Source organism: Pteropus medius, unplaced genomic scaffold (genome assembly GCF_902729225.1).
Source record: "Pteropus medius unplaced genomic scaffold, Ma_sr-lr_union100, whole genome shotgun sequence".
Taxonomy (NCBI): Eukaryota; Metazoa; Chordata; class Mammalia; order Chiroptera; family Pteropodidae; genus Pteropus; species Pteropus medius.
The window spans coordinates 8,737,095-8,749,460 of record NW_024347791.1 but is presented as its reverse complement, the minus strand read 5'-3'; the positions used below and the strand labels follow the sequence as shown (position 1 = coordinate 8,749,460).

At 41.5% G+C, this 12,366-nt stretch overlaps 2 protein-coding genes across 5 annotated transcripts in view; both read left to right on the top strand.

Annotated features, from left to right (window-relative positions):
• MYBPC1 (myosin binding protein C1) overlaps positions 1-2,169 on the top strand; it is an 81,386-nt gene extending 79,217 nt beyond the window's left edge. The window contains exon 31 of the mRNA XM_039878300.1: positions 1,778-2,169. Coding sequence (XP_039734234.1) covers positions 1,778-1,878 — 101 coding nt within the window. The 3' untranslated portion in view covers positions 1,879-2,169. The remainder of the gene's footprint in view (positions 1-1,777) is intronic.
• Positions 2,170-10,063: 7,894 nt separating this feature from the next.
• The window catches only part of CHPT1 (choline phosphotransferase 1), a 33,777-nt gene continuing 31,474 nt past the window's right edge, over positions 10,064-12,366 (top strand). For 3 of the 4 annotated variants that reach the window (XR_005656162.1, XR_005656160.1, XM_039877966.1), the window contains exon 1: positions 10,264-10,551. Coding sequence is in view for 2 of the 4 variants with exons in the window: in XM_039877966.1 (XP_039733900.1) it covers positions 10,279-10,551 (273 nt within the window). In the remaining 2 variants the exon portion in view is untranslated. Of the gene's footprint in view, positions 10,552-12,366 lie in introns of all 4 variants that reach the window. The other variant, XM_039877965.1, reaches the window with a different exon arrangement.

The window sequence follows — 12,366 nt, the reverse complement described above, 5'->3', positions numbered from 1 at the left end:
CTTTAAAGTTTTGTAAATTATTCGTATGGTCACTTTCTAGCCTATTCGTCTAAGTCTTGCGTTTATTTAAATCGGTCATATATAATCAGTTCAGAACACAATATTATAGAATACACTAGTCTAATATTTACATCTACTTGATAATTTTGCCTTTTAGAATTTCAACATATATATATGTACACTAATGCTTTGTCTATTATTTATGTTTTTCTTTTGTTGAAAAACACAATATATATATGTTGTAGGTTTTTTTTTTTTAAGCTAATGGTTTGGAAGCTCTTACCATAAATATTCACTATACCATCAAATTGGCTCTGCCACCTGTTTAGGCAAAGCGGTTGTGCATATTAATACATGTTTTACATATTAATGATCCTTTTGAAGTGACTGGATCCCTGCTCTTCATTCCATATGCTTCTATTTTCCTACATCTTTCACATGACTAAGGATTAATGAAATCACCTCATCATAATCATGACCATAATTTCATCCAACAAGTACTCAACTGTGGTTTTAGCACTTTATTAATGCTTACGACGTCTTTCTCTCTTTCTCTTTTCCTTAGTTGTAGCACAGTAAGGATTTTTGAATGTATATTATCATCTAAGGTAAGCTTTCATATGGTTTAGGCATATGAAGCTTATGACTGTCATAAGCCATACAAAGCCTGTGGAGTATGGCATGATTTTCATTATGTAATCCAATGAAAATAGACTATTTAAAATCTCTAACTTGGTAGTTTTAATTTGTATTTCAGTATCTTGATATTAACAGCTAGTACTTATCCTGCACAACAATCCCCTGTTGACATGAAGCAAGTTGTTGAATGCAGTAGAGCATGAATTAAAGCATTTAATGTAGATGAAAATGAGTGATACCCAAGCATTCTAAACTCTGCATCAAGGAATGGACATGTATATAAGTGGCATCATTTCTATCAATATGTGACTTGACTTTTTTTTTTAAATAAAAGCAGAATGACTCTCAAATTTGCATTAAAGAAGTTTTCAGAATGTTCAAATGGCATGCTGTTTTTGTCTGGACGTGAATTTTTTAGCAAGTAGTGAAGCATTTCTCTAAAGGACCATGAATTGTTATGGTTTCATGGGTTCTCTCATGAAGAGTACTTTTATTATTTTTTAACTATAATTCAGAAACACAGAAGGTAAGTAGGAGATATTAGTAGGTATTTCTCTCACTGTCAGAAGGAATCGAATAGGTTTTAGTATTTTTAACAAAATATTTCCAATTTTTTCACTTTCGACAATGTATAAATAGCCAAAGTTAAAGTAGAGCCTTTTTTCTTTTTCAAAGTGCTCGAGTCAGAATTTTTTGTGCTTAAATAAAAAGAACATTAACAAACCGGAAACATTGCTTCCCACAGATTCATAATATGGCCTGCATTTGTTCCGCCATTCACTCAGAGCACTTAAATCATCTATAGAGAATCTCCAGAGAGTAATAAGTAATAAGACCTCTCAGAGAGTAATAAGTACTTTCCAACCAGTTAGGAATTTAAACTAAGATTGAATAATAGTAGGGAACAAACACTGCTATGAGTCTGCTGGGAACTTGCTTTTCCTTCCAGATGCCAAGTGCTTTAAATTCTAAATGTACTTAACCCAGGAGAAGATTTCCAAGTGGGGACTGAATGGATTTTTTGTAACTAACTGGAATATAATTAGTCACATCTCTAGGCAGCTAGTCCAGAAATATTATTTCAGTGATTTTTCACATAGACGGTTTTGACTTTGCCTTTTCTTTCTGTCCTCCCTAGGTGGACTTTCCTTCTGCAGGCTCCTCTTGCAAGGTGTACCTCCTAACATAATTGATTCATATTTGCGAGACTTGCAATCAAGCAATCCTGAGGAATACTAAGGGCCTGGGCGCTGCCTCTCTGCACTCCACTGCTTTGAAATCTGGTTGCAATGAGAAAGTATTTTCTGTTTTGACACCAGGCACCCAAGTGTGGCCATTTTTTTTTTTTTCTCTCAATGTTGAAGTAAAAAAAAAAAATGTTTGCACAGATTGCTTAATTAAAAATTGCAAACAAAATCCCATTTGAAGTCAGCATTTTGATCGTTATTGTCTGTGCTCGGTCACTGTACTTTACAAAAAAAAAATGCAAACTCTAGAATAAGCAAAAGCAGTTATTTTAGTTTAAAATAATAGGCTGTACATGCTTTTTTTTTCCCCCAGAGTAAAAAATATAGTACAGTACACCATGATAGATCTTGAAAATCCATCTTTCTCTTGATCTAAGAGATTTTCTAAGCAAAGCAGAGTTGTATATTTCACACAACCCTGCTTGACACCAGTGAATCTGTGCCTTTTTCCCATTTGAATTTGCTAAAAGACTTAAAGTCTTCCAAACAAATTTTCTCAACAGAAGGGAAAATGTATTCAATAAATGCTACAATAAATCTGAAGTGTTTATGATGAAATGACACAGTATTTGTTTTTGTGTTTGGGGTTGTATGCTGAGACAGAAGCCTGGGAGCCAGCATGCTACCAAAGTCAGACCTGACCTCTGTCATGTCTCTGGCTTGGCATCCTGGCCAGATCCACCAAAGCTCCTGCCAGAACAGTTAGTCATAGTGACAAAGAGCTGCTGCAGATTACAGAGCAGTTACAGATTTAGGATTTGCTGATGGCATCCATTCAAATTGATGGAAACCTTCTTCAAAATCTAGAGGCTGAGAAACATTTGTCCAAGTCCATAATCTTTTTGGCAACTTCCTTCACTTTTCCTGATGCTGTAGAGAAGGTTTCAGTTAAGGAAGTGGTGTAAGGAACTCATCACACCTTGCCTTCCCCCTCCTTGTTCTTTTGGTCTTTTGTTCTAGGAGCTAAGCGCATTGTGACCTATAAGTAGGCCTAGCATCCCAGGACTCTGAGTTTCCCAATGGCCAAGCAGATTGAGAAATTCTCTGTCTTGCTTGGGGGCCAGGCAAGGGGAGGTCCTACCTCCAGTCCTGGTTCAACTGGAATCTTTTCTGGTGTCTAGAAAATGGAGAGAAGGAAAGTATTTCCATTTCAGTGTATATTGGTGACTGCAGAGATGCTTGGGGTCTAGCCCCGTATGGTCCTTTCAAAGACAGGTGACTCTGGAACTTGCTAGACAAGTGTGGACCTAGGGGCTTTCAATCTCTAAGGCCATAGCTGGCTATTTACCTGCTATTTTTAAAGATGTTCTTTGTGGGAACACTGAACAGTTCTACCACTTAGTACCAGCCTTGGACATGCAAGAGGGACTTCTGCATTTTTAAGAGCCTCATGCTGGCCTTTTTCGACACAGGCAGTGAGGCCATAAAACCAAGTAGATGTGCCTACTTGAACACTTACCACACCATTCTTTCTTATAGACTGTACCCATGCTCACTGTTAGGGCCTTTGTGGGCCTTTTTCCTGGGTTTAAACCTCTAAGGAAGAACCACATGGCCAGTATATGCACACTGAGGGGTAAAGGGTGGTCAAGAGGCACCTGTTTGCCAGGAGGTTGGGGCGTGGGACTAGAGCTTGTGCTTGAGGCTGGAGCATCTACATGTGTGCACCTGAGATCCCTCATGGTGTGATGCAGAAAGGATGCAAAGAGCAGGGAGACCAAAGACTAGCAGTGAGTCACAACACTGTGGCAAGTATCTCTGAAGAATCTGGTAATTCCACAATCAAACTTGGCCTTCCAGGCCATTATGAGGGTATCTTCATGAAGACTACAGGATTCAACTATTTTCGTAAGCATCTGTTAGTTTGACTTATAACACCTAAATATGTATGTGAGCTATAAATATGTATATGAGCTCAGGCAGCCCCCAACCACCTGTGTTCCCTTTCCTGTATCCCCTCCTCCCCTCCTTCACCATCCAGCATCTCTGACCTTTCCACTACCACAACTTCCTCCCCTGCACTCACTAAACTCCAGATCTGATTTTTCAATTCCTTCTTCACTTAAGTTTCCCCGAACGGAATTCTAGAAATATAAATTTGGTTTCTTCTTCCTAGGAGTAAGAGTAGAATAAGGAAATAATAATACCAGACAGTGTTACCAATTCTCCCTATAATATTATCGATTGTAAATTGAACTCTACATTTATTTCCTTATTTTAGCTGGGTCACTAATTACCATCCTTGCACCAAAGATTCAGGTGATTGCTACATGTAGATATTTATAAAATCCAATTAAACTTTGATAACTTAGCAAAGATGAGAGACATAAACCTGCCAATGGAAGGACCAGTTCTCCTGATTCTAAGGGCTGTCATCACCCTCTTAAAGTCACTTGATGATCTCTGTCTCCAAATGCACTGACCTGAACAATCTCTGACCTAGTTGAATACTTTTCTTCTATCTGAAGTAGATTACTAGGAACAAAATGCCAGGAGGCAGCAAGACACTTAAACACTTTCAGAGAGGGGTCACTCAGAGTGTGGTTTGGGGTACCAGCTGACTCAAGTCCTTAAAGAAAAAAACCTGGTGCTCTAGTGCATAATTGACCATAACTTCATTTTCTCCCAAGCAATAGTTTTAGAAATAATCTTCCTGTTCTTTGTAGCTAAGCCCTTACACAGCTCTCCACAAGCAAAAGTTGCCCTCCTTATATTACTCTACTTTCATCCTAGTCTTGGAGTCCAAGAAAACATCTGAAAGACATTGTATACCAATTTAAACCCTTAAAAAAAAATTTAAGTTAATGAAAAAAAAAAGAAAGAAAAAATAACTAAGGGTTACTAGCCACACTATGCAAGGAAAGAATTCAGATTTTGCAAGGGATCCCTCTTGGATGATTGGGACAAAGGGTAATTGGAAAGAAGCCATGTTGCAAAATAAACCAATGCTGGTTTGAAGTCATGCAGTCATTTGGAAAATTCCAGGCACTAGAAGCCAAATAATATATCCCCTGAAGGCTATGGGTAAAGTGCCAGTGGGCTGTTAATCCCAGCTCCTCTCCTGAGTGTCTACTGGGGGTCATTATAAATCCAGTTCCCATTTCTGCACTGGGAGGTACCACTGAGCCGGAGGCAGATTCAGTAATAATGAAGGCTGCCAAGAAGAGGCAGAGCCTCTCTGAGCATGGTTATTTTTACGCTCTTCTTAATAGCTCGTAGTTAGGGTTTAATAAATACTGGCTAGTGGTAGAAGTAGGAGTTCATTGGTGAGATAAGTTGTTCCCTGGGTCCTTTAATAATTATCAAGTTCTCATAATGGGAAGCAGGGACTCAGACCCAAAGCCTGCCTTTAGCAACTCCACTTCCTGAATAAGTTAAGCGAGAGTGATAGAAAGAGAGGGAGGATGTGGTAAAAGGGGCTCAGTGAAGGCCAAGACCAAGAATCAACATCTAGCAAGAGAGAGAAAAGGAGGAAAACTAACACATGATTATTTGTACAGAGGGAAGGGCAATCAAGAGCAGTGAGATAGAAATGAAGCCAGGAACAATCTCATAAGGCAAGGAACTAAAGAAAGAGGAAATGGCAATGAGAAAATCAACAATAAAAAGAAAAGAGCACTTGCTTCCTGCTTTACAGGCATTATCTCAGTCACGATCTCTTAACCCTGTTCATCACTGCTGTGTTCCTATCTGCAGAAGAAAACCTGGGACAGGACAGTGAGAACATAGCTTGAAGCCACTGCCACAACCCCTTGGATTCATTAAAATTTATCCACATGTTTTATTCTTCTCCATGGTATACAGGTTTATTTAATAGAAAACAATTTTTTTCTTCTGCGATCTTCAAATGGATGCATTTCCAGACATACCTTTAGGTATCTCAGTCTGGGAAGCACAGTATCATTTTTAAAAAACTTAACAACCAACAACTAACACCTTCACCAAGGACCAACAAGTAGATCTCGATTCCACTGGATTTGTACTACATGATCAATTAAAATACGTACATATTTTTAAAATATATGTAAAATATAAAATCAAAATATAAAATAGAATATAAAAATAAAGTGGAAAATCTTAAACATCTATTTATCTATTCTTCTTTGCCCTGGAAAGAAGAGCCTTAAGCAAAATTAGTGAGTCAAGCTTATCTTTCTAATCCCTTAATTGCCTGAGTCCTTTCTCTCTTCTTTCTGCCTCATCACCTTCCACCTGAGGCTCAAGGGGCTTGCTCAGAGTAGTACCTCCACCTAAGCCTTCTAAGACCATATGCTTCAGTTCCCTGTTACTCAAAATGTGGTTCCATGGCCAGCAGCATCACCTGGGAGCTTGTTAGGAATGAAAACTCTCAGCTCTGCTCTCATTCTCTAGATCCATTAACTCAAAGCCTGCATTATAACAGGATCTCCAGGTGATTCACGTGCTCGTTCATGCTGGAAGAGTGCAGCTCCAACCTTTGATCTCTCTAGTTTCTTATCTGAATATTTATCTGGGGCCATTCTTTCTCAGCTATCCCAAAGGAAAGACAATCTGATAAAAGTGTCCCTCCTCCATCCTCGCCAACACTTGTTATTTCTTGTCTTTTTGTTAATAGCCATTCTAACAGGTGTGAGGTGTTTTCTCATTGTGGTTTTGATTTGCATTTCCCTAATAATCAGTGATGTTGAACATCTTTTCCTATGCTTGTTGGTCATATCTGTATATTTTTCTTGGAAAAATGTCTATGCAGATCCTCGGCCTGTTTTTTTAATTGGGTGGTTTGTCTTTGAGTTGCATGAGTTCTTTATATATTTTGGATATTAACTCCTTATCGAATGTGTCATTTGCAAATATCTTCTCCCATTCAGATGGTTGACTTTTTGTTTTGTTGATGGTTTCCTTTGCCTTACAGAAGTTCTTTAGTTGATTTTGGAGAGGATGTGAAAGGGCACCCTCACACACTATTTGTGGGATGGTAAATTAGTGCAGCCGCTATGAAAAAGTATGGAAGATCTTCAAAAAATTGAGACTAGGACTACCATATGATCCAGCAATTCCTCCTCTGAGTGTTTATCCAAAGAATATGAAAATGCTAATTTAAAAGGTATCTGCATCCCTATATTCATTGTGGCATTACACACAGTAGCTCAGAAAAAAGATAAAATATTGCCATTGGTTAGCAAAACAGACACATGGACCAGTGGAACAGAATCGAGAGTCCAGCAGTAAACCCATATTTTTATGGGCAAATAATTTTCGACAAAAAAGCCAAAAACATTCAGTGGGGAAAGGAAAGCCTCTTCAATAAATGGTGCTGGGAAAACTGGAAGTCCACCTGCAAAAGAATGAAACTAGACTGTTGTCTATCACCACACACCAAAATTAACTCAAAATGGATTAAAGACTTGAATATAAGACCTGAAACAATAAAATGCATAGAAGAAAACATAGGAACTAAACTCAAGGACCTGGGACTTAAAGAGGATTTTATGAATTTGACCTCAAAGGCAAGGGAAGTAAAAGCAAAACTAAACGAATGAGACTGTATCAAACTAAAAAGCTTCTGCTCAGCAAAAGAACCCATCAACAAGGTAAAGAGACAACCATCCAAATAGGAAAATATATTTGTAAGCAACACCTCCGATAAGGGGCTAAGATCCAAAATCTACAAAGAACTCATAAGATTCAATAACAACAACAAAAAAACCCAAATGATCCAATCAAAAAATGGGCAGAGGACCTGAACAGACATTTCTCCCTAGAGGACATACAAATGGCCAACAAATATAAAAAAAGATGCTCAACATCGCTAGTTATTTGGGAAATGCAAATCAAAACCACAATGAGATACCATCTCACACCTGTTAGAATAGCTATAATCAACAGGACAAGTAATAACAAATGTTGGAGAGGATGTGGAGAAATAAGAACCCTCATACACTGCTGGTGGCACTGCAAATTGGTACAGCCACTATGGAAAACAATATGGAGGTTCCTCAAAAAACTAAGAATTGACCTACCATATGATCCAGCAATCCCTTTACTGGGTATTTACCCCAAAGACTTGAAAACCCATATTTGAAAAGACATTTGCACACTGATGTTCATAGGAGCATTATTCACGCTGGCCAGGACATGGAAGCAACTGAAGTGTCCTCCGATAGATGATTGGCTAAAGAAGCTGTAGTACATATATACAATGGAATATTACTCAGCCATGAGAAGAGATGAAATACTGCCATTTGTAACAACATGGATAGATCTGGAAATAATCATATTAATCGAAATAAGCCAGACAGAGAAGGTTGAAAATCAGATGATGTCACTTACATGCGGATTATAAACCTAAAAGCAACAAATGAACAGGACAAACAAACAGAGACTCAAGGACATGGACAATGGACTAATGGTTACCAGAGGGGAGGGGTAGGGAGGAAAATAAAACAATAAAATGTTAAAATATATATATATATTTTAATATATATGTTAAAATATAATATATATTATATATATATAAGCTTGGGAAAAAATGTTGCCATTTGTGACAACATAAATGGAGGTATTATGCTAAGTAAAATAAGTCAGATGGAAAAAGACAAAAAAATATGTTTTCACTTATACATGAATATAAAACAAAAAACTAACAAAACAAAAACTACAATATAGTTAAAATTTTAATCTGGAAAAGGATTTTTCTTGGATTACTCATGGCATTGATGAAATAAAAGTAAATATCTCCAAGTTTACTGTCCATAAAACCAGTATAGTAAAAAGTGGATCTGTGGAATCATTCTGATTCCTTTCCTGCATTCTTCAGCATCATTTTTCACATTAAAGATTAGGAAATGTATATTCAGTGAATGGTCTGGCCAGTAGACACCCTGGTTTGGCTCTAAGGCAGGAGTTGCTAAACTTTTTCCGTAAAAGGCTAGATAGTAAATATTCTAAGCTTTGTAGGCCATACCGTCTCTGTCACAACCACTGAGCTTTGTTCTTGGAGTGCAAAAGCTGTCACAAACAACTTGTAAGCCATAAACGTGGCTTTATTCATGGCACTGAAATGTGAATTTCATGTAATTTCATGTCACACACACAAAAAAAACTTTTGATTTTTTTTCAAGCATTTAAAAATGTAAAAAACCAGACTTAGCTCATGGGCTGTGTGAAAACACAGGTGGTGGGCTGGGTGGTAGTTTGCTGACCCATCTCTAAGGTGTGATGAATCCTGTGGGACAAACTGCATCTGCTAAGACATTGCTTAACACAGCTACCTTGAGCGCAGTTTCTGAGTTTGTTCTGTGCCTTAGAGAAGTGCAATCAAAACCATGAAGCCATGAAGTGAAAAAAAAAGGCGGGGAGGACAGTGGCAGGCTTATCTCAATATAACATGTTTATGACAGGACGTCCCCTGTCTAATAGGGTGCATTATGAGGTAAAAGCTGGTGAACTACCACATGGGTAGCGTGATGCTCCGGGCGTGCAGTGGGAGGATACTGCCTAGATCCCCGTCCTCTATTCCCCTGGAAGGGTGTGCGTAGAATTATCTATTGTTATTGGTATCAGATGCTCTGAAAAAAAAAAGGGGGGGGGCTTTGGGGTTTCAAAAATTCAGTCCTCTTGATAGACAGTGTTTCCAAGTCCTGATTTTTAGTTTCAACGCCTTATTCTCTAAACCCTGAACCGCAGTAAGGATTCTTTAGAACGAATACATGGCAGGGCCCCTGTCTTGAGGGTTGGAAGGAAGAATTGTGCTTGTGTGTTTATCAAGCGTGGCCTCTCTTCTGGCAGACAGATGAGGCCACCATGCTGGTGACTCAAGACGCGCAAGTCATGTTCTCACCCCCGCTTCGCCTATCTAGGCTCTTCAGTGTGGACGGCCAAAGGCCCGAGAGATCGCACGCACACTGGGAGAAAGGAGCTGTGCACGGCTCACACGTTAGAGGAACCAGCTTCCTAACTGACCAGCCAGCGAGGCTCTCGCCCGAGAAGCGTTACCAGACGTCCCGGAAGAAGAACCAGACCTTAGAGACAGGTGCGTCAAGCCCTCGGGGAAGTCAGGGCCCTCTGAGCGCCAGTTACAAAGTTTCTGTCTGCAGGGCCCTAATGGTGAGCCGGTGGCCCGTGACAGCCGGTCCAGCCCTCCCGGACACCCCGCCGGGCTCTCCCCCACCCCTCGTCTGTCGGCTCCCCGAAGCCCCGCCCCCAGCCCGCAGCCCGGCGGCTCTGGGGGCGGAGGCCCCGGGACCAGGGGCGGCCCGGCCTGACCTGGACCTCGGCCGAGCGGGCCCGACCGGCTCGTCCCACCCGGCCGGCGCAGGCCCGGGCCCGCGAGCCCCGCCCTCCATCTCTCCCCGCCCTGGCGCTGGGTGCGGGCTGCCCTCGCTGCCCGCAGCGGCCCGGCCCGCAGGCGGCCATGGCGGCGGGCGCCGGGGCCAGGCCGGCGGCGCGCTGGCTGAAGGCGCTGGCGGAGCCGCTGAGCGCCGCGCAGCTGCGGCGGCTGGAGGAGCATCGCTACAGCGCCGCGGGCACCTCGCTGCTCGAGCCGCCGCTGCAGATCTACTGGACCTGGCTGCTCCAGTGGGTCCCGTTGTGGGTAGCCCCCAACACCATCACTCTGCTGGGCCTCGCCGTCAACCTCCTCACCACGCTCGTGCTCATCTCCTACTGCCCCGCGGCCACTGAGGAGGTAGGGCCCGCCCCCCGGCGGCGGCGTAATGACCCCAACTGCTGTCCCCAGGAACCCCGCGCCCCGCGCCAGAGCGCTGCCCCAGGTGCGCCGCGGCCTCGCCGCTGGAGGTGCCCGGGGAGCAGGGAGACCCCCGCGCGGCGGAGCCTCCCGGGGCCGCCGACACCGCCACTGCGCCCGCGCCGCTTCCGCGCCGAGACTCCCACGCTGCTGCTCCAGCCCGGTGTCCACCCTGAGCCTCCCCGAGGCGGCGGAGGGGCTGTCAAGGTCACTGCGAGCCAGGGGCCTGCCTGCCTGGCCTGCACCCCATCCAGTGCCAAGCTATGGGGGAGCAGTCGGTAACTTTTCACACTGAAGACTGAACATCCCCATCCCGGTTCTGCCTGGCACCAGGGCTTGTGGTCAGGTTGGCCAAGCCCCAGATGCCTTTTGGACACTTTATAATCGTCTGTTTCTCAAGATTGTGCTAGTGATCCTGAAATATTGGTAGCACTGATCAAAGATAAGTTACTTTTAAGAGGGAACTTCCTCTTCGCTTCATTGAAAAACAGACTAAGGTATTAACAAAGTGATAATCCTTATCGTCACCACCACCCAGGGATCATAAAAGCCAACAGATTTTATTAGCAATGAGCATTTGACCTATGTCTCAAATAAGAAGAGTAAATAATGTGGGCTTTGGACAACTATTAATCAGAGCAGCCCTTGGGCTGAGTGTGGAGAGCTTAGGAGGCAGAGAGGGTTCACTCTCATCTACATAGCTTTTTAGAATACACGGATAAATGTTACATTGCACACTCTGTGACATTGCTTTCTTGTCTTTGCCCTCCAAGTAGTGAAACCTGTTATTATCATATTTGAATGTAGGTCCTATGGAGAACCAAAGCCAATTGAGGTGGGATAGCAGGAATATAGGGGAAATACCTCATGCCCTCCATATATGCATCCATTTTTTAAAATAATTAACGCAACTCACATTTTAAGCAGATTTTGCCGACCGATAGTTATGTTTATTATATATGATTTTTTGGCAGACATTCCCATTGTTATTCATTTCCAGTTTGTTTGAAAAAAGTAAGCTGCTTTAAGTTTTTAGAATGAAAAGACTGCTGGGTTAGAAGTGGAGGACAGGTTCTAAAGTGGCTCTGCCACACCTTGGAGAGAAATGCTGGTCTGTTTTCCTGTATGTAAAATAGAAAACATCACCTGCCAAACCAATTTCACAAGGATGCAGTGAGGACCAAATGATATATTACATGCAGATAAACGTAGAAAATTATAATTTGCTCAACAAATTAAAAATATTACTGTTATTAAAAATGTCCCAAAAATGTGTAATAAAATTTCGTTTTCTTGGACCTAGATTTGACGAAGAGTATTTGGTTGTTTCTGATATTTGCCAGTTAAATTGTGAACTTTCCAATATTATTATTAATTTAAGAGCCATTTGTTGAGCATTTACAAAGAGTAGAGCATACAAACAAGTCCATGAGGTTCTGTTTAGTAATGTCAAGGAGAGCCCGATTGAAGAGGTAAAATTATGATTAAATAATTTTTAGGCTCATCCTCATTTTTAAAAAAGAGAGCACTTTACAAAAAAAAAAAAAAATCAGGATGATCCAAGAAGGAGGAGTAAGGGTTAAAATAATAAGATGAAACCAAGAAGAGTTTCTAAGATGTATGTCATTGGACAACACCCATGCTTCTATGTGGCTGAAGCAGTGAAGAGAGACACCTTTACAGGACTCTCATTACCTATTTGATAATTCCAGCAACAACGTGAAAGAAGCATAGTAGTTCAGGGTATTAGGCATT